This window comes from Balaenoptera ricei, chromosome 7 (genome assembly GCF_028023285.1).
Source record: "Balaenoptera ricei isolate mBalRic1 chromosome 7, mBalRic1.hap2, whole genome shotgun sequence".
NCBI classification, from domain to species: domain Eukaryota; kingdom Metazoa; phylum Chordata; class Mammalia; order Artiodactyla; family Balaenopteridae; genus Balaenoptera; species Balaenoptera ricei.
Window position 1 is genome coordinate 33,933,199 of NC_082645.1, and position 27,722 is coordinate 33,960,920.

Here is a 27,722-nt window from a genome sequence, read left to right on the forward strand (position 1 = left end):
GGGTGTCATCTAGGCAGACCCTAGTGGGGGAGGCAGCCAATAAGATCTTATCCCTCAGAGAGAAGAGCATGTGCAAAGACACAAGCAAGAGAAAGCAAAGCTACAGACATGATCAAAAGATACTATGTAAATAGGTGGGTGTGGGTAAACAGTAAATAGTATATATACAATAGGGTAAATAGGATAAGAGGGTAATCGCTATAATAGCGTAAATAGAAAATAGGTGGGTGTGGGTAACTGGCAATAAACTAAATAATTCGAAAAAAAATTTTAACTATTAATACTTTGTAGTGTTTGGAATTTATGCTGAGTTTATACATACATAGCTGTGAAAAATGAGCTTGTGAGAACAAAATAGTATATTCATGTTATGGATATCATTTCATCAACAGTGTAGAATCATACTGAAGAGGGTGAAAATAGAATTAAAGAAATGATTTAGAATATCTTTGCAGAAATCCAAAAGGGATTGTGAAAATCGAAGTAAATGCATTGGAGGGGAAAAAAGGGAAGAGACTCAAGAAATGTTTGGAAGACTCATTGAATAAGCCTGAATCATTAGCCACTGAATAAACTATTAAGTAGGAGAAACATAGTGTGAGCCAGACTTTCTGATTTAAGTAACTAGTGGTAACTAGTTACTTAAATAACTTATTTGGAAACTGTTTATTTAAAGAGAACCCAGGTTTGTTTTTTTTTCTTGTTGCTCTGCCCTTTGCGGCCTTCACCTCAGAGTCCAAGAAGTTGGTAACTGTGTTTCAAGCAGTAGAAGCAGGTAGGGTCAAAGAAGAGTGTGTGTGTGCTCTCCCTTGAAGAAGGTTCCCAGGAGTAGGCTTATTACATATCCACCTGCCCACCATGCCATGACCCCATCTCTCTGCAAGGAAGACTGAGTGTAAAATATCATTTTTATGCTTGCGTTACCAAACCAGGTACATCTGCAGCAAGACAAACACTGAGATGCTGAGATTTGCAGCAAGAAAAGGGTTATTCATAAGGCAGTCAAGCAAGGAGACAGGAAAACAAATCTCAAATCCTCCTCCCTGGAGGTGAAGGGCTTTAGATATTTATGGGATAAAGAAGCAGGGTAGTCTGGGGCATGGGGGTCATGGAGAAAGGTGACTGGAGATAAGAAAAAGGTGAGGTAATTGTTATTCTGTGGCAGCACAACTGAGCTATATGCTTCTTCATGGGACACATGTTCACAAAATGGTGACCTCAGATGTTCTGAGGGTCGACTTTTTGGCCCTCTGACGTCAAAAGCTCACCATCAGATGCTGGCGCATGCCCAGTGGTCAGTGGTCTCAACCAGTCTTAACTGGTTTGAGCTCAAACTGGACTGAGTTGACTCCAAGTTCCTGAAAAAATGACTTGGGCAAACATCTTATTGTTTAGGTTACATGCTGCTTAGAGGATATGCAAATGTTTGTAAAAAACAATAACAGCCAGCTTAATCAGTGAAGGCAGATTGCAGCTTATTATTCATTAACCAAGTTATCACTTAATGGATCTAACTGATGACTACCCTCAGTTTCACTTGGAAGCCACATGCTTTTGTTTTGCTTTGTTTTGTTTTATTTTGTTTTGAATAAGAAGATTAGTCCCAGACCTTCTGAAATAACTACATAAGGAATTAGTTGGACAAATTTTAATAACATGCCTATACCTACATCTCACACCAGACCAATTTTTTTTGGCCGCAGCACGCAGCTTGCAGGATCTTAGTTCCCCAACTAGGGACTGAACCCATGCCCCCTGCAGTGGAAACGTGGAGTCTTAACCACTGGACCACTGGGAATTCCCCAGACGAATTAAATTGTAATCTCTGAGTCAAGCCCAGGTACCATATTTTTTTAAAGCTCCTGATGTGATGGACTAGTACATAAATTCAAATGAAATATATAAAGATCATGAGGATATATATATTATTTTTAAAAATTAACATTCATGAATAGATTATCATAACGAGTTTAAAAAGTATTATACCCACATATTTATAATTTTAAAATGATTGTTTATCTCTCTCAAAAACAGAAGACTATCTGGTACTGGTATCTAACAACATATTTGCAATTAGGATCATGTTTGGCCAACTTTGATAATACTAGTTGGATGCTCCAAACACACTGAGTGCTCTTTTTGTGGAAAGCATTAGAGTAGGAAATTTATATATGTTGAAGACATAAAATTCTACTCAAAGACTCTAAAATACTTACAACTCAAAATTTAAAATAGCTTCATTAGCATGCCAAAAATTAATATATTAAGGGGGCACGTTTCCTTTCAGCTACCTGAACCTAGTGAAATGTAGCAGAATTTAAATCACTCCAAAAGCACCTGACCTGAGAGGGCTACTCGTTGGGTTATTTTAACTACAGCAGAAAGGGTCTAGAAATATACTGTAAGAGGTGGCAGGCAGTGGTAATGGATAGGATCAAAAGACATCAGCAGAAGTATGCATTCACTACTTTAGGCAACTGGATGTGGGAAGTCTCCAATGAGGAGGGATTGCTAAAGAAAAAAGTACTAAAACGTAACCCATAAAGGAAAGATCTACTAATATAAAGGCACTAAAGCCAGATTACAGTTTTCTTATCTTTATTTTCTCACTTCATTGAAGGAATTAAAAGCAGCAGCAGTGAGGAACAAGAAGAACAAACTACAATAGACATATTCCTCTGTTCCAAACTATAATTTTCTGAATTAGATCAACCCTGAGCTGGGGATGGGGAAAACCTTTGAATCTGAAGTGATGTTGAAATTTTTATTCATATTTAAGAAGCAAAAATGAAACTGGTTTCTGGGTTAGATTTAAAAACATATAAATGAACTAAAAGAATAAGCAAATAAGGTCCAGAGTGATGGACATTTTTGATGCATTGAAATTACTAAGAAGCAAACAAATGAGTTTCCAGAATCATGAACTCTAGAGCAATCATAGCACAACCTTTGTCAAGAGATGAGACTTCCAGACAAATGAGGTGAGGCCTGTTTGTAGAAAGCTGAAACTCTTCAGTTCTTAGACCATTTAAAGTCAAGTGAACCTTTAAGGAGGATGTTATAGGTTGAATTGTGTCCCCTAAAAATTTAAATGTCCTAACCACTAGTACCACAGAAAGTAACCTTATTTGGAGATGGAGTGTGTAGATGTAATCAGATTAAAATGAACTCAATAAAATGGGTCTTAGTACAATATGACTTATAAAAAGGGGATATCTGGAGACCAATGGGGAGATATGCAAGAGGACTACTGAGAAATTATAAAAGCTTATGCCCAAATCGACATCTCCTACTTCAAAGAAAAGTAATATGAATGCATCATTTCTAAAATACATATTCTGGCAGAACACTAAATCCTCAATATTCTAAAAAATTGTAAACAGACAGAAAATATCCTGAAGAACAAGAATGACTGGTTTAGGTCAAACCTGACGTGACTTTGGAAGAAAGAATAAATGCAATGAATGTTTTCAGAAAGGGAACTCTCCCCAGGCCATGGACATGGAAATATTAAACAAGCTGCCCAATAGACCCCACAAGATGTCGAAGTTGTGTAACAGTCAGACCACTGGCATTGAATGAATAGGAAATAAGTTCTAACCTGGAGCCCATCCATTCTCATGGATTTATTCCAGAAGACCCTAGACTCGGACTCAAGCTATAGGAAGCAGGAGATAATTATCAGCAATGATCAGTGTGACAGTCAAGAACTGACATGACAATTGACAATTTAAAGATGGGAACCAATGAGTCATGACTGACCCTGAGGTCCAGCAAATAATGGACATCCTAGCCAAGGAGCTTCTCTTGGCACAAATGCAGAACAACTCCAGACACTCAGGGAACACACAAAGAATATATAAAGTATCATGTCATCTACAAATAGTGACAATTTTCTCTCTTCCTTTCTAATTTGATTGTGATTTCTTTCTTTTTCATGTCAGATTGCTGTGGCTAGAATTTTCAATACTATGTTTAATAGAAGTGGTGAGAATGGACATCCTTTTCTTGTTCCTGAATTTAGAGGAAAGGCTTTCAGCTTCTCATTATTGAGTATGAAGTTGGCCATGGGTCTGTCGTAAATGGACTTTACTATGTTGAGATATGGTCCTCTATATCCACTTTGATGAGAGTTTTTATTATGAACGGATGTTGAATTTTGTCAAAAGTTTTTGCTGTGTCTACTGAGATGATCAGGTGATTTTTATCCTTCATATTGTTCATGTGTTGCATCACACTAATTGATTTGTAAGTGCTGAACCATCCCTGTGACCATGGAATAAATCCAACTTGGTCATGGTATATGATCCTTTTTATATATTGTTGGATTCAGTTTGCTAATATTTTGTTGAGGGCTTTTGCATCTATAGTCACCAAAGATATTGGCCTATAATTTTCTTTCTTTGTAGTGGTTTTGTTTAGTTTTTATCTCGGGGTAATTGTGGCCTCATAGAATGAATTTGGGGGTGTTCATTTTTTTGAAATAGTTTGAGAAGGATAGGTATTAGTTCTTCTTTATATGTTTGATAGAATTCCCTTGTGAAGCCATCTGGTCCTGGACTTTTGTTTGCTGGGAGTTTTTGTTTGTTTGTTTTGTTTTTTATTACAAACTCAATTTCACTGATAGTGATTGGTCTCTTCAAGTTGTCTATTTATTCTTGAGTCAGTCTTGGCAGGTTGTATGTTTCTAGAAATTAGTCCATTTCTTCTAGGTTGTCCAATTTGTTGGCATATAACTGTTCATACTCTTCTCATGAGTTTTTGTATCTCTGTGGTACTGGTTGTTATATATCCTCTTTAATTTCTTATTTTGTTTATTTGGGTCTTCTCTCTTTTCTTCTTGGTAAGCCTGGCTAAAGGTTTATCAATTTTGTTTATCTTTTCAAAGAACAAGCTCTAGGTTTCACTGATCTTCTCTATTGTTTTTTTTGATCTGTATTTTATTTATTTCCTCTCTGATCTTTATTATTTCCTTTCTTTTGCTGACTTTGGGCTTTATTCTTCTTTTTCTAATTATTTTAGGTGGTAGTTTAGGTTATTTGAGATTTTTCTTATTTCTTGAAGAAGGCCTGTATCACTATAAACTTCCCACTTAGAACTGCTTTTGCTGCAACCCATAGAAGTTCTCACTCATAATTTTTTTTTTGTATTTTATTTTTTTATACAGCAGGTTCTTATTAGTCATCCATTTTATACCCATCAGTGTATACATGTCAATCCCAATCACCCAATTCATCACACCACCACCCCCACCCACCGCTGCTTTCCCCCCTTGGTGTCCAAACGTTTGTTCTCTATATCTGTGTCTCTATTTCTGCCCTGCGAACTGGTTCATCTGTACCATTTTTCTAGGTTCCACATATATGCGTTAATTTTACAATATTTGTTTTTCTCTTTCTGACTTACTTCACTCTGTATGACAGTCTCTAGATTCATCCACATCTCTACAAATAAACCAATTTCGTTCCTTTTTATGGCTGAATAATATTCCGTTGCATATATGTACCACAACTTTATCCATTCATCCGTCGATGGGCATTTAGGTTGCTTCCATGACCTGGCTATTGTAAATAGTGCAGCAATGAACATTGGGGTGTATGTGTCTTTTTGAATTATGGTTTTCTCTGGGTATATGCCCAGTAGTGGGATTGCTGGGTCATATGGTAGTTCTATTTTTAGTTTTTTAAGAAGCCTCCATACTGTTCTCCATAGTGGCTGTATCAATTTACATTCCCGCCAACAGTGCAAGAGGATTCCCTTTTCTCCACACCCTCTCCAGCATTTGTTGTTTGTAGATTTTCTGATGATGCCCATTCTGACTCGTGTGAGGTGATACCTCATAGTAGTTTTGATTTGCATTTCTCTAATAATTAGTGATGCTGAGCAGCTTTTCATGTACTTCTTGGCCATCTGTATGTCCTCTTTGGAGAAATGTCTATTTAGGTCTTCTGCCCATTTTTGGATTGGGTTGTTTGTTTTTTTAATATTGAGCTGAATGAGCTGTTTATATATTTTGGAGATTAATCCTTTGTCCATTGATTCGTTTGCAAATATTTTCTCCCATTCTGAGGGTTGTCTTTTCATCTTGTTTGTAGTTTGCTTTGCAAAAGCTTTTAAGTTTCATTAGGTCCCATTTGTTTATTTTTGTTTTTATTTCCATTACTGTAGGAGATGGATCAAAAAAGATCTTGCTGTGATTTATGTCAGAGAATGCCTTCCTATGTTTTCCTCTAGGGTTTTATAGTGTCCGGTCTTATATTTAGGTCTTTAATCCATTTTGAGTTTATTTTTGTGTATGGTGTTAGGGAGTGTTCTAATTTCATTCTTTTACATGTTGCTGTCCAGTTTTCCAAGCACCACTTATTGAAGAGACTGTCTTTTCTCCATTGTACATCCTTGCCTCCTTTGTCATAGATTAGTTGACCATAGATGTGTGGGTTTATCTCTGGGTTTTCTATCCTGTTCCATTGATCTATATTTCTGTCTTTGTGGAGTACCATATTGTCTTGATTACTGTAGCTTTGTAGTATAGTCTGAAGTCAGGTAGTCTGATTCCTCCAGCTCCACTGTTTTCCCTCAAGACTGCTTTGGCTACTCGGGGTCTTCTGTGTCTCCATACAAATTTTAAGATTTTTTGTTCTAGTTCTCTAAAAAATGCCATTGGTAATTTGATAGGGATTGCACTGAATCTGTAGATTGCTTTGGGTAGTATAGTCATTTTCACAATACTGAATCTTCCAATCCAAGAATGTGGAATATCTCTCCAACTGTTAGTATCATCCTTAATTTCTTTCAACAGTGTCTTATACTTTTCTGCATACAGGCCTTTTGTCTCCTTAGGTAGGTTTATTCCTAGGTATTTTATTCTTTTTGTGGCAATGGTAAATGGGAGTGTTTCCATAATTTCTCTTTCAGATTTTTCATCACTAGTGTATAGGAATGCAAGAGATTTCTGTGCATTAATTTTGTATCCTGCAACTTTACCAAATTCATTGATTAGCTCTGGTAGTTTTCTGGTGGCATCTTTAGGATTCTCTATGTATAGTATCCTGTCATCTGCAAACAGTGACAGTTTTACTTCTTCTTTTCCAATTTGTATTCCTTTTATTTCTTTTTCTTCTCTGATTGCCGTGGCTGGGACTTCCAAAACTATGTTGAATAATAGTGGTGAGAGTGGACATCCTTGTCTTGTTCCTGATCTTAGAGGAAATGCTTTCAGTTTTTCACCATTGAGAATGATGCTTGCTGTGGGTTTGTTATATATGGCGTTTATTATGTTGAGTTAGGTTCTCTCTATGCCCACTTTCTGGAGAGTTTTTATCATAAATGGGTGTTGAATTTTGTCAAAAGCTTTTTCTGCATCTATTGAGATGATCATATGGTTTTCTTCTTCAATTTGTTAATATAGTGTATCACATTGATTGATTTGCATATATTGAAGAATACTTGCATCCCTGGGATAACTCCCACTTGATCATGGTGTATGATCCTTTTAATGTGTTGTTGGATTCTGTTTGCTAGTATTTTGTTGAGGATTTTTGCATCTATATTCATCAGTGATATTGGTTTGTAATTTCCTTTTTTGTAGTACCTTTTTCTGGTTTTGGTATCAGGGAGATGGTGGCCTCATAGAATGAGTTTGGGAATGTTCCTTCCTCTGCAATTTTTTGGAAGAGTTTGAGAAGGATGGGTGTTAGCTCTTCTCTAAATGTTTGATAGAATTCACCTGTGAAGCCATCTGGTCCTGGACTTTTGTTTGCTGGAAGATTTTTAATCACAGTTTCAATCTCATTACTTGTGATTGGTCTGTTCATATCTTCTATTTCTTCCTGGTTCATTCTTGGAAGGTTATACCTTTCTAAGAATTTGTCCATTTCCTCCAGGTTGCCCATTTTATTGGCATAGAGCTGCTTGTAGTAATCTCTTATAATCCTTTGGATTTCTGCAGTGTCAGTGGTGATTTCTCCTTTTTCATTTCTAATTTTATTGATTTGAGTCTTCTCCCTCTTTTTCTTGATGAGTCTGGCTAATGGTTTATCAATTTTGTTTATCTTCTCAAAGAACCAGCTTTTAGTTTTACTGATCTTTGCTATTGTTTTCATTGTTTCTATTTCATTTATTTCTGCTCTAACCTTTATGATTTCTTTCCTTCTGCTAACTTTGGGTTTTGTTTGTTCTTTTTCCTCTAGTTCCTTTAGGTGTAATGTTAGATTGTTTATTTGGGATTTTTCTTGTTTCTTGAGGTAGGCTTGCATAGCTATAAACTTCCCTCTTAGAAATGCTTTGGCTGCATCTCACAGATTTTGGATCCTCGTGTTTTCATTGTCATTTGTCTCTAGGTATTTTTTGATTTCCTCTTTGATTTCTTCAGTGATCTCTTGGTTATTTAGTAACGTATTGTTTAGCCTACATGTGTTTGAGTTTTTAACGTTTTTTTCCCTGTAATTCATTTCTAATCTCATAGCATTGTGGTCAGAAAAGATGCTTGATATGATTTCAATTTTCTTAAATTTACTGTGGCTTCATTTGTGACCCAAGAGGTGATCTATCCTGGAGAATGTTCCATGCACACTTGAGAAGAAAGTGTATCTGCTGTTTCTGGATGGAATGTCCTATAAATATCAGTTAAATCTACCTGGTCTATTGTGTCATTTAAAGCTTGTGTTTCCTTATTAATTTTCTGTTTGGATGATCTGTCCATTGGTGTAAGTGAGGTGTTAAAGTACCCCCCCCCATTATTGTGTTACTGTAGATTTCCTCTTTTATAGCTGTTAGCAGTTGCCTTATGTATTGAGGTGCTCCTATGTTGGGTGCATATATATTTATAATTGTTATATCTTCTTCTTGGACTGATCCCTTGATCATTATGTACTGTCCTTCCTTGTCTCTTGTAACATTCTTTATTTTAAACTCTATTTTTCTGATATGAGTATTGCTACTCCAGCTTTCTTTTGATTTCCATTTGCATGGAGTATCTTTTTCCATCCCTTCACTTTCAGTCTGAATGTGTCCCTAGGTCTGAAGTGGGTCTCTTGCAGACAGCATATATATGGGTCTTGTTTTTGTATCCATTCAGCAAGCCTGTGTCTTTTGGTTGGAACATTTAATCCATTCACGTTTAAGGTAGTTATCGATATGTATGTTCTTATTACCACTTTCTTAATTGTTTTGGGTTTGTTTTTATAGGTCCTTTTCTTCTCTTGTGTTTCCCATTTAGAGAAGTTCCTTTAGCATTTGTTGTAGAGCTGGTTTGGTGGTGGTGAATTCTCTTAGCTTTTGATTGTCTGTAAAGCTTTTGATTTCTCTATCGAATTTGAATGAGATCCTTGCCTGGTAGAGTAATCTTGGTTGTAGGTTCTTTCCTTTCATCACTTTAAGTATATCATGCCACTCCCTTCTGGCTTGTAGACTTTCTGCTGAGAAATCAGCTGTTAACCTTATGGGAGTTCCCTTGTATGTTATTTGTCATTTTTCCCTTGTTGCTTTCAATAATGTTTCTTTGTCTTTAATTTTTGCCAAGTTGATTACTATGTGTCTTGGCATGTTTCTACTTGGGTTTATCCTGTATGGGACTCTCTGCGTTTCCCGGACTTGGGTGGCTATTTCCTTTCCCATTTTAGGGAAGTTTTCGTCTATAATCTCTTCAAATATTTTCTCGGGTCCTTTCTCTCTCTCTTCTCCTTCTGGGACCCCTATAATGTGAATGTTGTTGCGTTTAATGTTGTCCCAGAGGTCTCTTAGGCTGTCTTCATTTCTTTTCATTCTTTATTTTTGGTCTGTTCCGCAGCAGTGAATTCCACCATTCTGTCTTCCAGGTCACTTATCTGTTCTTCTGCCTCAGGTATTCTCCTATTGATTCCTTCTAGTGTAGTTTTCATTTAAGTTATTGTGTTGTTCATCTCTGTTTGTTTGTTCTTTAATTTTTCTAGGTCTTTGTTAAACATTTCTTGCATCTTCTGGATCTTTGCCTCCATTCTTTTTCCGAGGTCCTGGATCATCTTCACTCTCATTATTCTGAATTCTTTTTCTGGAAGGTTGTGTATCTATCTCCACTTCATTTAGTTTTTTTTCTGCGGTTTTATCTTGTTCCTTCATCTGGTACATAGCCCTCTGCCTTTTCATCTTGTCTATCTTTCTGTGAATGTGGTTTTTGTTCCACAGGCTGCAGGATTGTAGTCCTTCTTGATTCTGCTCTCTGCCCTCTGGTGGATGAGGCTATCTAAGAGGCTTGTGCAAGTTTCTTGATGGGAGGGACTGATGGTGGGTAGAGCTGGTTGTTGCTTTGGTGGGCAGAGCTCAGTAAAACTTTAATCCACTTGTCTGCTGAAGGGTGGGGCTGAGTTCCCTCCCTGTTGGTTGTTTGGCCTGAGGCGACCCAACACTGGAGCCTATCCAGGCTCTTTGGTGGAGCTAATGGAAGACTCTGGGAGGGCTCACACCGAGGATTACTTTCCAGACCTTCTGCTGCCAGTGTCCTTGTCCTCATGGCAACACACAGCCACCCCCTGCCTCTGCAGGGGACCCTCCAACACTAGCAGGTAGGTCTAGTTCAGTCTCCTATGTGGTCACTGCTCCTTCCCCTGGGTCCCGTTGAGCACACTTTGTGTGTGCCCTCCAAGAGTGGAGTCTCTGTTTCCCCCAGTCCTGTCAAAGTCCTGCAATCAAATCCCACTAGCCTTCAAAGTCTGATTCTCTAGGAATTCCTCCTTCTGTTGCCAGACCCCCAGATTGGGAAGCCTGACGTGGGGCTCAGAACCTTCACTCCAGTGGGTGGACTTCTGTGGTATAAGTGTTCTCCAGTTTGTGAGTCACCCACCCAGCAGTTATGGGATTTGATTTTATCGTGACTGTGCCCCTCCTACTGTCTCATTTTGGCTTCTCCTTTGGTTTGGATGTGGGATATCTTTTTTGGTGAGTTCCCATGTCTTCTTGTCGATGACTGTTCAGCAGTTAGTTGTGATTCTGGTGTTCTTGTAAGAGGGAGTGATAGCATGTCCTTCTACTCTGCCATCTTGAACCAATCCCTATAATTTCTTCAAATACATTTTTGATCCCCTTCTCTCTCTGTCTTCTAAAATCCCTATAATGTGAATATTGGAATGCTTAATGTTATCCTAGATATCTCTTAAATTGCTTTCACATTTTAAAAAATTTACTTTTCTTTCTGCTGTTCTGACTGGGTGATTTCCATTAGTGTATCTTTCAGATCACTTTTGCATTCTTCTGTATCACTTAGTCTGTTATTCATTCCTTCTAATGTGTTTATTTTAGCTACTGAATTATTTATTTTTGATTGGGTCTTTTTTATATTTTCTAGTTCCTTGTTAAAATATCAGTGTTTAGATCAATTATTTTTTTCTAATTCAGTTAACATTTTTATTATCAATGTTTTGAATTCTTTGGTAAATTGTTTATTTATGTTTTATTACTTTTTTCAATGGCTTTCTCCTGTTCTTTCAATTGTGGGTAGTTCTTCTGAATTTTCAGTTCACTTAACTTTGCCTCTATGAATTTACATGAAACAGTTACCTATTGTGGTCTTGAAGGGATGTTCTTAGGTGGGAGCATCTCTATGCAGACTGTGTGTGCCCAATGCAGGTGGGAGAACTGGATTTGATATGGATACTAGTCACATCTTCTCCCAGGGTGTGCTGGAAGCTTATGATGTGAGCATCTTATGACTTGGTTAGGTGAAGGTCAGAAAGTTCTTCCTACACTAGCCATTTCTCACATTCCTTCAGCTTAAAACATCCAATATGCCAAGGTGCCATATTTTTTTTAAATACTTTAAAAAAAAATTAGTTTATTTATTTTTGGCTGCTTTGGGTCTTCGTTGCTGCGCGCAGGCTTTCTCTAGTTGCATTGAGCAGGGGCTACTCTTCATTGTGGTGCGCAGGCTTCTCATTGCGGTGGCTTCTCTTGTTGCAGAGCATGGGCTCTAGGTGCATGGGCTTCAGTAGTTGTGGCACACAGGCTCACTAGTTGTGGCTTGTGGGCTCTAGAGCACAGGCTCAGTAGTTGTGGCACACGGTCTTAATTACTCTGCGGCATGTGGGATCTTCCTGGACCAGGGTCCATGTCCCCTGCATTGGCAGGCAGATTCTTAACCCCTGTGCCACCAGGGAAGTCCAAGGCGCCATATTTTGAGGTAGCATGTCCTGAACCCCATGACTGCCAAGAGTACCAACTTTTAATATGAAATTTTCTTACCATTCTTCAGAGAAGAGAAGCCTAGGCCCCCACAGCTTAAATTCCTGTTTGTCTTTCATGTTGTAAAGATCTGATGGCATTAGGTTGGAGAGTGGTGTGTTATCTCTTCATTCTTGTGGGTAATTACCAAAGCACTTTCTTGATACTCTATTCTACCTCTTTACATAATGCCAACTGAATGCTCACATGGTGCCATTTGATATGCTTTGAGACAAAAAAAAAAACAAAACTCAACCAAATAAAAGGAAAATAGTTGAAGATGGAGAACCACACTTTGGGGAGGCATGAGATGAGATAATTGAGTTTACAATTCTGCTTTTTTTTCACACCAAACACCTTTTAAAAATGACTTTCTAAGTAAAAGTAACCCAATACTTATTTATCTGTAGAAGTGTCACCAATGAAAGAACAAGACAAAAAAAAATGGGAGCAGAGATCTGGGTGGTTGCCTCCTCTTCCTGGGTTGTTGATAGGGCTGACAAACACAGATCATGTTTAGTCTTTAAACTACTTATTTGAATGCTTAATTGAAATTTGAGCCATGGTACACCAATTAAAAACCTCTGGATTCTAAATAAAATCCTTCAATATTTGTTCTCTAGATCGACAAAGAACTGTTAATTAATCCAATTTAAATGTGTGAACAGTATTTACACCTCTTTGATTGGGTCTGACTTAAGAAATGCCAATGAAAAAGTGACACAGGATCTATAAAAGTAGGTTGAATTAGATGGTATGCTTTTAAAAAGCCTGCAAAGATTTAAGTAGTCTAAATAAAGACAAGTATACTACCAAATGATTCAAATTTCAGTAAGAAGCTTAATCTTTCTTCCCACAGAATGAAGATAAAACTTAGTAGAACACAATTATAAACTTGTGCATTTCTAGAAAATACTTTAAGCATATAGATTGGTTTGCTAATGAAATTGCATTTATTGCAATCAAGGAAGAATTATAAAACAAATCACTAAAGTTCTGATTTATTTGAATAAAAAGTAGATATAGAGAACAATCTTTACTTACATAGGTATTAATATTATATGCATACAAAGAGAACAAAAATCTATAAATTCAATATGTCTACTTCAGATATATAAATAATCATTTAGATTTTTTTAATTTGCCTGATCTATAACACCAGGATTATTACTTGTGTAAATTCTGGTAACCTTCTGCTATGACTAGATAGGCTGATATAAGTTTTGTAAAAATTCTGGTTTTAACTCTTTTCTATTGGCTATTTATGATTGGGAGTAGCTGTTAATCTAGATTTCCTTGTGGAGCATTATAAATATGACAGATCAACAAAAGCATCTATCTGTTTAAACTGTATTTTAAAATATAAATGTAAAAGATTATTTTTCAGAGAACCTGATGTTATCCTTGGGAGGAATTGTAAGATATGTATCATCTTTCTTGGAGTTAATTACATTCATTGTTTGTAGTGGATTAACAATGCCAAATGGAAGAATGTTAATTAGTTGATGAAGCATTTTTTTCCTTTTCTTCTATTTCAGTTGATTTATCTTTAGTGAATAAGGATGAAGAAGCCATCTATTTCTTGGGAAATTCTCTTGGGCTTCAACCAAAAACGGTTAAAACATATCTGGAAGAAGAACTAGATAAGTGGGCCAAAATGTAAGTATTATTTCAAAAGCTATCAATCATTCAACATCTCATATAAGAATTTTAAAAATCACGCCAGGTTGTCTAATATTTGGAAAGGTGTATAGTAGAATCTTAGAATTTTACAGCAGAGGGAACCTGAGGGATTGTGTCATTCAATACTGGATGAAGTAACTGAGGATCAGCAAATAAGGTATTATGGCAAGTTAGTGGCAGAATCAATAGTAACACTTTTGAAATATTTAAAAATTTAAGTTCCTCCCTTGAATTGACACATCTACATCATATGCAATTATTTTATTTTATTTTCTAAATGGTTAACAAGGCAGTTAATATTTAGGATTCAATTCAGTGTTTTCATGAATAGTTCTTGGCTAAACTCTACTACACTAATTTTTATAAATAAGAAAATAAGAATTGTTGAGGTGGGGACAGGAGGTTGAGTGGAACAGAAGGTGCTTCCCTCCCCAAACTGAACATGTTTATTGAGAAGATGCTCCATTTGGGCTTAGCTAACCATGCAGGAATCTTAAATTAGGATTCATTTTTTTCTCCTTCTTTTATGTTCTGCTTTTACTCTTCTGCTTATGAAACCCTTCATACTCTCTGCTTACCTCAGTGCTTACCCTCTTTAATATCAACCTTCTCAACCACTGATTAGCCCTCACTGAATGTCTATTGCATTAATAATCAGTGCTCTACAATACGCAGTTTAGAGGTATCTACTTTCATTAATTTCATATTCTTAGCTATATTGTAAATCCCTTAAGGAAAATAACCTAATCTTATGTACTTCTTATCCTTCCCCAGTGATTACTGATAAAGCTGAAACTGAAAATATTTTTAACTATTTAAACATTTTATATTTAAAATATTAAAAATAGTATAACTATTTTAAAAATATTTTTTGACTCAGAATCTGAAAAATAGATATGAAGGGGAAGCTAAACCTGAAGGACAGCAAAAAAAAAAAAAAAAAAATTCAGGAAGATGAAACCAAACCAGATAAGAATTCTGAGCAAGATATTTGGTTCTTATAGAAACTCAGAATGTCTTTTCCAGCTTTCTATATTCTTCAGGCCAGTGGTCTTTTACATTGGGACCAAAACCTCTTCTATAAAGTTTAGTTTACACTGACTATGCCAATGATTACTACCATGGCTATTAGATAACACTGCAAAGTTTCTTAATTTAAGTGGTTAAGAATGTAAGTTCACAACTCAATGCAAGAATAATAGAGTTTGATATAGTTTATTAGGCCTATTATAACTTTATCTGCATAACATTTATGCATAAATTGAAAAATAAATATCACCACACTTGGAAGCATTTTGCACTAGCAGGCTTTAGTATTTAAAAAATGAGGGTCATAGTTAATAAAAATGGTTAATATTCATTTTTGGCCTTAACGTAAAAGATAGCAAAGAATTAGATTGAATTTGAACTTTGGAGAGCGTCCTTGACTCTTGGATATTCATTCAGCAAGACTGTACATTTTTATCCGTCAGGTATTTTAAAAAGATGCCGCTCTTCTATCCTATTCATATTCTTATGATTATCCTACTTTATTAAAAGACTGGTTGATTATTCTCAAGACTTGTATTCCAGTTATGTTCCAGGAAAGTGCCTCTCTGTCATAATGCCCTTCTATTGTTGTTACCTTTCAATTTTATATTTTACCTTGTGACAACAGAAAATTACATAATCTTAAACCCTTCTACCTATTTTTCATCAGACAGACAATTTAGCAAGGAGGTGCACTGTAATACTTCAAGCAATGTAAACTAAATTTTAAAAAGACTTCTTCTGAGAAAAAGATTAGGGGCTAGTTTGTTTTATTTAGTCTTTTTTGCTGTAAACTGTGGTGGCCCAGTCAACATCATAGCCCTGCCAGCCCGATGTCAGTGGTGTTTGAGGTGCATGATCGCAATCCTGTTTTCCCCTATCCCACCCTTGATCTTTCATCTCAAATGGGTTTGTTCATTACTTTTTGCTCCTAAATATTTAGCTTAAAATTCCACTCTGGCCTTTTCCAGCTAAGGTTGTATTGGGAGGAAAACTTTTCCTCTACCAACTTACATTCTAGTGGCTGGGGGCCTGAGAATTAATTGACAACAGACAGATTAGCAGGAGAAAAGTTTATTTCACATGTGTGCAGAAGCACTCTACAAACAGTGATTCACTGATCAGCCAGAGTAAAGGTTTAAAACCAACTTAACAAAAGGGGCGAGTTTTAGGGCTTCAGTAGGAAAGTATGGAAGGTTCTGTTGGGCTTTTCCATCCTGATGATAATGGGCAGTATCTTTCCAGGCTGGAAGCCCCCCAAGAGGAAGATGGAGGGAAAGTAAATTTGTAACTCTTAGTGCTAAGCGTCATTTTTCTCTGACGGTGGGTGGGTCAATGGCAATGGCATTTTCAGGAGGCCTTCCTTAAGTCTAGATAATGTTTCTTTCTTAGGCTGCTGTTTGTCCACGTGCTTTTAGTTTAAAGTAATCTTCATGCCACTCTGGTGGCCTGTTGGTTCCTTCACTTCCCTTTCTGGCTATTGCTTTTGTTTTTGTACTAAATCTCCCCTGCATATATTTGATTTGCCTCTAGATCCAGGGCCTCCCATTACTGTGGTGAGTTTTATCTGATTATCTGTTCCTCTTCATCTCCTCCAACCCCACTTCTGCCCTACTTCTTAGCTGATACCCAAGCCAGGCCAGTGCCTCCCCCTCTTCTAGACCAGTGAGAGATTTTGAGAAGCACTGAGTCAAAGAGAGCTACACAGTCACTAAATACTCTAATGCACATTGAAATTAGTTGCTTAACGGAAAAAAAATAATATTAAAAATTTATAATCTTAACAGTAACATAGAAATTTGAGTGCTCTAAGCAAGATATTACTCTGGGATATTGATATCAAGTCTCTGGCCATCCATGACCTATAATGTAGGACATGCCATTTGGCTCATGGTTTTCATCTTCTACGTCATCATGTTTTATGGCCTATTGTAGACATACTACCTACTTATCTACAAAATAAACCATCACTGGTCATAATGCCATCCAATCTTATAATTCATATGGCTACCATATTTGATTATTTATACTAAAGAAAAGTCAAGGATACAGGCACACTTAGAAATATATTAGGACCCAAATGATTTCTTCTAAAACTTCAAGTTAGTTAAGGCAAAACTATGAAAATAAAATACTTACCTCTGTGTTTTTTATAAATGATTATCATTATTTTCCAAAGTCATTTTCAACTGTATGTGATTTCTAAAGTAGGTTAATAACACTTTACTTTGGAGAATATATTATTTGTTTGGTGAAATGATAATATTTAGATAATTTTAATATTCTGAAATAGAAAACTTTTAGGGTAATTTCACTCTTTGATATATAATAATTAGTTATCAGCAAGAAGCTACCATAAACAATAAGAAACAACAATATCATATGCTTGTTCACTGTGGGTCTGCTAGGATGGATAGGCAATAAACTTAAATAATTTTTGAGAACATTTTAAATTATATATTTTACCAATGGCTTTCTCTGGTTGCGGCAAGAGCGGGCTGCTCTTCGTTGCGGTGCGCGGGCTTCTCTTGTTGTGGAGCACGGGCTCTAGGCACGCGGGCTTCAGTAGTTGCAGCATCCAAGCTCAACAGTTGTGGCTCGTGGGCTCTAGAGCACAGGCTCAGTAGTTGTGGCACATGGGCTTAATTGCTCCATGGCATATGGGATCTTCCCAGACCAGGGCTTGAACCCATGTCCCCTGCATTGGCAGGCGATTCTCAACCACTGCGCCACCAAGGAAGCCCTCAAGTGCATTCTTTGTGCTTTGTGCAAAATAATCCTTATGCCAAAGAGGCCAGTTTTAGTGTGGCATATTCTGCCACCCTTCAGTATGAATAAGAAAATACGTGGTATGACATGTGACAGAGCTTTTCCTGACATCTCTGTTGGCTAATCAACAATTGCGTCACAGAAAAAAAGTTGTGATATCATTAAGGAAGACTGTGAAGTCTTATTTATTCGCTTATTGTGGGGAGCTTTTAAAAGCAGGGCCACTTTTCATTTTGTAGGATGGTTAAAGCATAGTCGTATTTCAAAGAGGATCCACATTTCTATTAACGTCCTAATTAGATTTTATATTCTGAAATTTAATTTTCTGAGCAAATACTGCTCTGTAGACTTCTCTGAGAACAGCCCACTCAGGCAATGATTGATGCTATGGTAGTGAGTGAATGCTTTCCTATGCTCTCTTTTCCTTTCCAGCATTTGTAAAAGAAGACTGCAGCTACACTGCAACTATTTTAAGCAGTTTTGAATGAGAACAACATCATCTTTCTCTTAACTTGAATATGTACGTTTATGACTGCAGTGTGATCCACATCAGCTCTTTCTAATGACAGGCCACTTTACTTTGAGTTTATTTGGGTAAAACTTTCTAAATACATTTCACTATCTCAGGCTAGGAGACTGACAAAATGAAGAAGATGACTCTGCGTGTGATATTTTAAAGGGAGGAAGATGACAAAAGCATTGCAAGAAGAAAGTATCCTTAAAGATTATTATCATGGTGTCTACCAGAGTGAGAAGTAGGTGGCATCATATTCTGAGATATAAATTCTCTGAGGCAGAACAGAATTTTACTACCTAAATGTAATAAGATGTATTGTGCTATCAGCAAGGCCATGGAGCTCTATATGATTAAAATTAAAAAGTATCCAAGTATCTGCCTTTAAATACTATTTAATGATAATGATTTTTGTCTTTAGTATTTATATTGGAAGTCAAGAAAGAGGCAAGCTGCAGGCTATCTAATAATAATATGAATAATATGCACTAACAGTTGCCCTTCTTTTCCTCCTTAGTTCTTATAGTCTATGTTTATTCTCAAAGGAAGTCTTCTTCCTTCATCTCAGTTTATATGGTAATTGAAATATTAGTTTAAAAGTTGTGTTTTACACTTCATGATGGTGAAGTGAGTTTTAACATTCGATTTTCATTAGGAAAGAAGACTCAGAAAAGGGGTACCATGTACCAATCTCTTTCACATGTTATTTGCTTTTCATAGCAATCCTTTAAGTTACATATTGTAACCCATTTACTTTTATAAAAGTAGAAAATTAGGCCCTATAAACCTCTAATAAATGTAGCCTCAGGCCCAGTATTGCCCTGAACCTGTCTCATCCCAGGTGATGGAGCCAACTGCTAAATATTCAAGATTTTTGTTGATACCAAATTGGCCACGTGAATGGGGGTAGTCATACCACAAAAAACAGCAAGGGCTAAAAAACAGGGCTCCTCCCTTCCAGTTCCCCACTGCTCCGTGGAGGAGAAAAAATATTTTCCTTTACCCTACTGAGTTTTTACCTGAGAGCTTGTAATAAAAGACTAACAAGATAAGAACAAACAGAAGTGTATTAACATGAATACCTCATGTATACATAGGAAATACCCAGGGAAAAATGAGTAACTCCCAAAAGTGGCTTAGAATTCAAGATTAAATCCCATGTTAATAGGGTAAGAGGAGGAGAGATGAAGGCCTCTTAGAGGAGAGTAAAGGATTTCTATGAAGGATGGTCCTTGAAGAATAGATAAGAGGCATAGTCTGTGACAAAGTTTGTCTGGGGTGTCACTGACTTCTAATCTCTTCTGTGCTAAGAATCAATTTTCCCTGGTTGATGAAACTCCTGAGGAGGGGATTTATGACAACTGAATTCCTTTTGAAGGATCTGTCTTTAGGCAGATAGGGAAGTTCAGAGAAAGCTTCTCCATGCATTTTCTGTTTTTCAAGTGCCTACAGCTCAAGATGATCAATATACCACCATGCTACATTTTAGTGTAGTGTGTTCTGCTACCCTTCACCTCTGAGAGAAGGTTTACCAGCTCACCACTGCCAGCTTACTTAATTTCAGAGTATGTATTCATCACAATTAGCACTATACATAGAGCACATGCTCATTCTTTTCTTCCAAGTTTACATAGTCTTTGGATTCCAAAAGAATTAAGAACAATCTTAATCAAAGCTTCCTAAGATATGTTTGTAACAGCACACAAAGTCACTCCCTTCTTAATCCTTTGTTTTAATTTCTTCTCCTATATTTTTCAAATATTTTGCCTCCTCATTTGACAGAAACTACTAGAGAGTTGAAGTTCTCTTATGTATTTTGTGTTTTTTCCATTATGCCTACTGGGATACTTACTAGAATAATAAAATTGAGCTAGAATATGATAGATGAAATTGCTAGAAAATAGGTCAAGAAATAGTGTTGGCTTTGATTATTGCCACGTTTTACTATCTACTTAAAATGTTACCATGAGTATAGTCACATTTTATACACTTCTATTTAATTTACAGATTGTAATTATATTTTAAATTTTAATTAATAATCATTTTAATCTCTAGCCTCAAATAACAGTTAATATGTTTTAGTATAGGTACAACTATATGGTATGGTATACAAGTAAGGTATTCAAATAATCTTGAAATTTTCAAAAGAAAAGAGAAAAAAATAACATCTTAGACTCCAAAATAGAGAAAAATAATGAAATATATGGGTAATCACCCCTACGCTCCCCAACAAAAAGGAAGTCAAAGAAATTTTTTAAAGTGACAAGTTAAAAAGCAGAGTTCTCAAGTATTACTTTTGGTTTTCAAAAAAGCATGCTTTTTATTAAAACACTACGAAGACTCATTCAGAAATGTCCAGTTGCTAATGCTGATATTTGAAAACTCACACACACACACACTCACACAGATACACACAGACACACACATAAACTAAGATTGTTTATCTCCCTTTTCAATTTCAGGGGAGCCTATGGTCATGATGTAGGGAAACGTCCTTGGATTATAGGAGATGAGACTATTTCAGGACTTATGACTGACATTGTAGGTAAGTATACAATGAATTTTTTCCAAAAGAATCATAAAGATATAATCATTTAGTTACAAACATAGGTTATAAGGTAAAAATTTTATTGAAGAACATCCTGATTTTCTATTTTAATCCATAATACTAAGGCGTAAGCATGCCTTTAATTAAGACTTATTGCTAATGTTATTTTTTCTTATATATCCTAGGACTAGTATTTGCTCACCAATGAGAAACACACATATTTATAATTAAATAAGTTTCATAAAAATCAACTTAAATGAATTTTCTAAGGTTTCATTATATGGTAAAGTAAACATTAACCTTAACATTGCTAAAGGTCTAAAACACCAGTATGTTTTGGTTCATTTCAACTTAACTCATGGTGATCTTTTAAAATTAGGCTGAGTGCTGTTGAAAATAATATAGTTGATGCTGTTTTTTGGTATATAATGTATTCCTTAAAGTGAATTCTATCTACTCTTGGTAAAACTATTCAAGATAGTTTTAGATGGTAAATGTGTTAACATTTCAAAAAAAGTTATCTGTTTAATTGGGTTGATTATTCAGCATTGCCTAAAATCCTATATGAAATTTAAGGTATTAAACAAACAAGAAATATAGCTCTGGTGACCAGAGACGAGTGTGCTTCTGGGCCCCATAGTAAGTCTCCTACATAGAGCCTCTTCTTTAAGATCAGGAAATGTAACAAACTTCCCTAAAACATACAAATAAACACAGAGAATCAGGTAAAGTGAGGTGACAGAGGAATATGTTCCAAACAAAGAACAACATGAAACTGAAGAAGAACTAAGCAAAGTGTTGGTAAGTAATCTACTCAATAAAAAAATCAAGGTAGTGATTATAAAAATGCTCAATGAATTAGGAAGAATGGATGAAAACAGTGAGGAGTTAAACAAAGAGTTAGAAAATATAAAGAAGAACCAAACAGACCTGAAGAATACAATAACTGAAATAAAAATACACTAGATGGAATCAACAGTAAATTAGATGATACAGAGGAACATGTCAGTGAACTGGAAGACACAGTAGTGTAAATCACTCCAGCTAAGCAGAGAAAAGAATAAAGAATTGAAAAATAAGGACAGTTTAAGAGACCCCTGGGACAATATCAAGTGTACTATCATTCACATTATAGGGGTCCCAGAAGGAGAAGAGAGAAAGGGGCAGAGAAGTTATTTGAAGTGATAATAGCTGAAAACCTCCCTAACCTGGGAAAGGAAACAGACATCCAGGTCCAGAAATCACAGAGATAAGATCAAACCAAAGAGGTCCACACCAAGACACATTGTAATTAAAATGTCAAAAAATAAAGAGAAAGAGAAAATCTTAAGAGCAGCAAGGGAAAAGCAAGTAATTACATACAAGAGAACTCCCATAAAACAGTCAGCTGACTTATCAGCAGGAACTCTGCAAGGCCAGAAGGGAGTGGTGTCACATATTTAAAGTGGTGAAGAAAAAAAAAAAAAAAAAGCTACGACCAAGAATACTCTACCTGGCAAGACTATCATTCAAATTTGAAGGAGAGATAAAGAGTTTCACAAATAAGCAAAAGCTAGAAGAGTTCAGCACCGCTAAATCTGTTTTACAAGAAATATGAAAGAAACTTCTGTAAGTGGAAAAGCAAAGGCCACCACTAGAAATCTCTCTCTCTTTTTTAATGTTCTTATACAGTATTCATTTGCTCTGTAACAATTCACATTTTAAATAGTGCTTCCTGACAACATGCCAGCTGGCTCTTCTTGAAAAGGGGCAATAAGGATAGCAATTCACATTCAAGGTGGTGATATTACCAGACCACACTAGAAGGGTAAGCAGAGATCCTCTGGGGTTGGGGGGGGGGGGTTGCTGTGGTGAGGAGGATGTTGTCTAGGGTAGAGGGTTTGTAAGGGAAGGAAAGAGGAGAGGTTGGGAGAAGGAACACCCTTGAATTTGCAGAAGTCATTACTCTATCTAAGCAGTGGTTGTATTGGCTTTGCTGGTAACCCCATGTAGGGAGAAGAGGAAGAAAGGAGCACTTCTTATCTTAGATGTTTGGTTGGGGGGTTGCCTGCGAGGAGAAGGAAGTTTAGGGACACATTTGACAAGAGACCAGCACCCACACCAATCAGGTGAAGCTTACTCAGTCTTCAGCCACCATTTACATCCTCTGTACTGGCTGCAGGAGGGAGAGGAAACCTCAAGCTTTTGTACTGTGTTTAGCAAGGAGACATTCAAACTTATTATAGTCAAAGCAATCTAAGGCAGTTTGCAAACATACCACAAAGAATTTAGGGGCATTGTTTTTCTAGCTTCTTCTTATGTATTTCTGGGAGTCACCCCAGCATAAATATAGTCTTCTGCCCCAATCAACCCCCCCAAACCAGATCCTCAGTAAACAACTTTGCATTTTACTCCTGCCCAAAGTGGCTGGCTTCCCAGAAAGGCTCAACATGGTAGAGAACCAGGCCTAGATGGCCCAGCCCAGGTTGCAGGACTACTGCCCAAGTTCAGGTATTCAGTCAACTAAAAATTAGTCCTTAGAATTCTCTATTAGACTGAAATCTCACTGGTAAAGGCAGGGAGGACACAGTTCAGTCCATAACATATTCCCTGGTGAAAACAGAGTTAAATAAATGTTTATCCACCTCTACGCTAACTTAGCTCCCAGTATCTAGGCAGGAGACTGGAAAAGTCTTCTCTGCGATATTTGGGCAACCTGAAGGTTCTGACATGGGTTTTCATAGCACGACAAACCCCACCACATGCACAGTGGGGAACACAGCGGGTGCTTAACACACCCCAAACTACCAGACTTTAAGGAAAACCTGTTTTTAGTTTATGAACTACATGAATGTGTAACCTGTTCCACTCAGCAAGTTAAAACAAACAAACAAACACTCCATTGAAGGCTTGCAAGCAAAAGCAACAAGCTCTGTTTGCTGCTAGTTATTATTGAGTAATCATTACACTACACACATTTCTGTTTTATGTGGTTATATTATAGGATCAGAAGATTGGCTTCTAGTTTAAGATAACACATTAAGTACAAACTGAAAATGCTCCCTTCTATTCCAAAAACAGAGAAATGATAGAAAAAAATTTAGATTAACAAACATATAGGAGAGAAGATGGCGGAAGAGTAAGACGCGGAGATCACCTTCCTTCCCACAGATACAGTAGAAATACATCTACACGTGGAACTGCTCCTACAGAACACCCACTGAACGCTGGCAGAAAACGTCAGACCTCCCAAAAGGCAAGAAACTCCCCCCGTACTTGGGTAGGGCAAAAGAAAAAAGAAATAACAGAGACAAAAGAATAGGGACGGCACCTGCACCAGTGGGAGGGAGCTGTGAAGGAGGAAAGATTTCCACGCACTAGGAGCCCCTTCGCGGGCAGAGACTGCGGGTGGCAGAGGGGGGAAGCTTCGGAGCCACGGAGGAGAGCGCAGCCACAGAGGTGCGGAGGGCAAAGCGGAGAGATTCCCGCACTTCCCGCACGGAGGCTCGGCGCTGACCAGCACTCACCAGCCCGAGAGGCTTGTCTGCTCAGCCGCCGGGGCGGGCGGGGCTGGGAGCTGAGGCTCGGGCTTCGGTCGCAAGGAGAGGACTGGGGTTGGCGGCGTGAACACAGCCTGAAGGGGTTAGCGCACCACAGCTGGCTGGGAGGGAGACCGGGAAAAAGTCTGCAGCTGCCGAAGAGGCAAGAGACTTTTTCTTGCCTCTTTGTTTCGCGGCGCGCAAGGAGAGGGGATTCAGAGCGCCGCCTAAACGAACTCCAGAAACTGGCGCGAGCCGCGGCGATCAGCGCGGACCCCAGAGACGGGCGTGAGACGCTGGGGCTGCTGCTGCCGCCTCCAAGAAGCCTGTGTGCGAGCACAGGTCACTCTCCACACCGCCCCTCCAGGGAGCCCGTGCAGCCCGCCACTGCCAGGGTCCCGTGATCCAGGGACAACATCCCCCGGGAGAACGCACTGCGCGCCTCAGGCTGCTGCAACGTCACGCCGGCCTCTGACGCCGCAGGCTCGCCCCGCCTCCTCTGTACCCCTCCCTCCCCGCGGCCTGGGCGAGCCAGAGTCCCCGAAGCAGCTGCTCCTTTAACCCCGTCCTGTCTGGGCGGGGAACAGACGCCCTCAGGCGACCTACACGCAGAGGTGGGTCCAAATCCAAAGCTGATCCCCAGGAGCTGTGCGAACAGAGAAGAGGAGGGGAAATCTGTCCCAGCAGCCTCAGAAGAAGCGGATTAAAACTCCACAAACAACTTGATGTGCCTACATCTGTTGAATACCTGAATAGACAACGAATCATCCCAAATTCAGGAGGTGGACTTTGGGAGCAGGATATATTAATTTTTCCCCTTTTCCTTTTTTTTTTGTGAGTGTATATGTATATGCTTCTGGGGGAGATTTTGTCTGTATAGCTTTGCTTTACAATAGCTTTATTTTACTTCACTATATTATAGCTTCTTTCTTTCCTTTCTTTCTTTTTTTCTTTCCTTCCTTCCTTCCTTCCTTCCTCCTTCCTTCCTTCCTACCTTTCTTTCTTTCTTTCTTTCTTTCTATTTTTTCTCCCTTTTACTCTGAGCCGTGTGGACGAAAGGCTCTTGGTGCTTCAGCCAGGCATCAGGGCCGTACCTCGGAGGTGGGAGAGCCAACTTCAGGACACTGGTCCACAAGAGACCTCCCAGCTCCACGTAATACCAAACGGCAAAAATCTCTCAGAGATCTCCATCTCAACATCAAGACCCAGCATCACTCAATGACCAACAAGCTACAGTGCTGAACACCCTATGCCAAACAACTAGCAAGACAGGAACACAGCCTCATCCATTAGCAGAGAGGCTGCCTAAAATCATAATAAGGCCACAGACACCCCAAAATACACCACCAGACGTGGACGTGCCCACCAGAAAGACAAGATCCAGCCTCATCCACCAGAGCTCAGGCACTAGTTCCCTCCACCAGGAAGCCTACACAACCCACTGAACCAACCTTAGCCACTGGGGACAGATACCAAAAACAACGGGAACTACAAACCTGCAACCTGTGATAAGGAGACCCCAAACACAGTAAGATAAGCAAAATGAGACGACAGAAAAACACACAGCAGATGAAGGAGCAGGGTCAAAACACACTAGACTTAACAAATGAAGAGGAAATAGGTAGTCTACCTGAAAAAGAATTCAGAATAATGATAGTAAGGATGATCCAAAATCTTGGAAATAGAATAGACAAAATGCAAGAAGCATTTAACAAGGACGTAGAAGAACTAAAGAGGAATCAAGCAATGATGAAAAACACAATAAATGAAATTAAAAATACTCTAGATGGGATCAATAGCAGAATAACTGAGGCAGAAGAAAGGATAAGTGACCTGGAAGATAAAATGGTGGAAATAACTACTGCAGAGCAGGATAAAGAAAAAAGAATGAAAAGAACTGAGGACAGTCTCAGAGACCTCTGGGACAGCATTAAACGCACCAACATTCGAATTATAGGGGTCCCAGAAGAAGAAGAGAAAAAGAAAGGGACTGAGAAAATATTTGAAGAGATTATAGTTGAAAACTTCCCTAATATGGGAAAGGAAATAGTTAATCAAGTCCTGGAAGCACAGAGAGTCCCATACAGGATAAACCCAAGGAGAAACACGCCAAGACACATATTAATCAAACTGTCAAAAATTAAATATAAGGAAAACATATTAAAGGCAGCAAGGGAAAAAAAACAAATAACACACAAGGGAATCCCCATAAGGTTAACATCTGATCTTTCAGCAGAAACTCTGCAAGCCAGAAGGGAGTGGCAGGATATACTTAAAGTCATGAAGGAGAAGAACCTACAACCAAGATTACTCTACCCAGCAAGGATCTCATTCAAATGTGATGGAGAAATTAAAACCTTTACAGACAAGCAAAAGCTGAGAGAGTTCAGCACTACCAAACCAGCTTTACAACAAATGCTAAAGGAACTTCTCTAGGCAAGAAACACAAAAGAAGGAAAACACCTACAATAACAAACCCAAAACATTTAAGAAAATGGGAATAGGAACATACATATCGATAATTACCTTGAATGTAAATGGATTAAATGCTCCCACCAAAAGACACAGGCTGGCTGAATGGATACAAAAACAAGACCCATATATATGCTGTCTACAAGAGACCCACTTCAGACCTAGAGACACATACAGACTGAAAGTGAGGGGATGGAAAAAGATATTCCATGCAAATGGAAATCAAAAGAAAGCTGGAGTAGCAATTCTCATATCAGACAAAATAGACTTTAAAATAAAGACTATTACAAGAGACAAAGAAGGACACTATATAATGATCAAGGGATCGATCCAAGAGGAAGGTATAACAATTGTAAATATTTATGCACCCAACATAGGAGCACCTCAATACATAAGGCAAGTACTAACAGCCATAAAAGGGGAAATCGACAGCAACACAATCATAGTAGGGGACTTTAACACCCCACTTTCACCAATGGACAGATCATCCAAAATGAAAATAAATAAGGAAACACAAGCTTTAAATGATACATTAAACAAGATGGACTTAATTGATATTTATAGGACATTCCACCCAAAAACAACAGAATACACATTTTTCTCAAGTGCTCATGGAACATTCTCCAGGATAGATCATATCTTGGGTCACAAATCAAACCTTGGTAAATTTAAGAAAATTGAAATCGTATCAAGTATCTTTTCCGACCACAACGCTATGAGACTAGATATCAATTACAGGAAAAGATCTGTAAAAAATACAAACACATGGAGGCTACACAATACATTACTTAATAATGAAGTGATTACTGAAGAAATCAAAGGGGAAATCAAAAAATACCTAGAAATAAATGACAATGGAGATACGACGACCCAAAACCTATGGGACGCAGCAAAAGCAGTGCTAAGAGGGAAGTTTATAGCAATACAAGCCTACCTCAAGAAACAGGAAACATCTCGAATAAACAACCTAACCTTGCACCTAAAGCAATTAGAGAAAGAA

The 27,722-nt window shown here is 37.8% G+C and overlaps 1 protein-coding gene across 1 annotated transcript in view; it reads left to right on the plus strand.

The window, feature by feature from the left end:
* Positions 1-27,722, plus strand: part of KYNU (kynureninase) — a 114,988-nt gene that overhangs the window by 17,478 nt on the left and 69,788 nt on the right. The window contains 2 exon segments of the mRNA XM_059927124.1: positions 13,728-13,848; positions 20,647-20,729. Of these exon segments, the coding sequence (XP_059783107.1) occupies positions 13,728-13,848; positions 20,647-20,729 (204 nt within the window).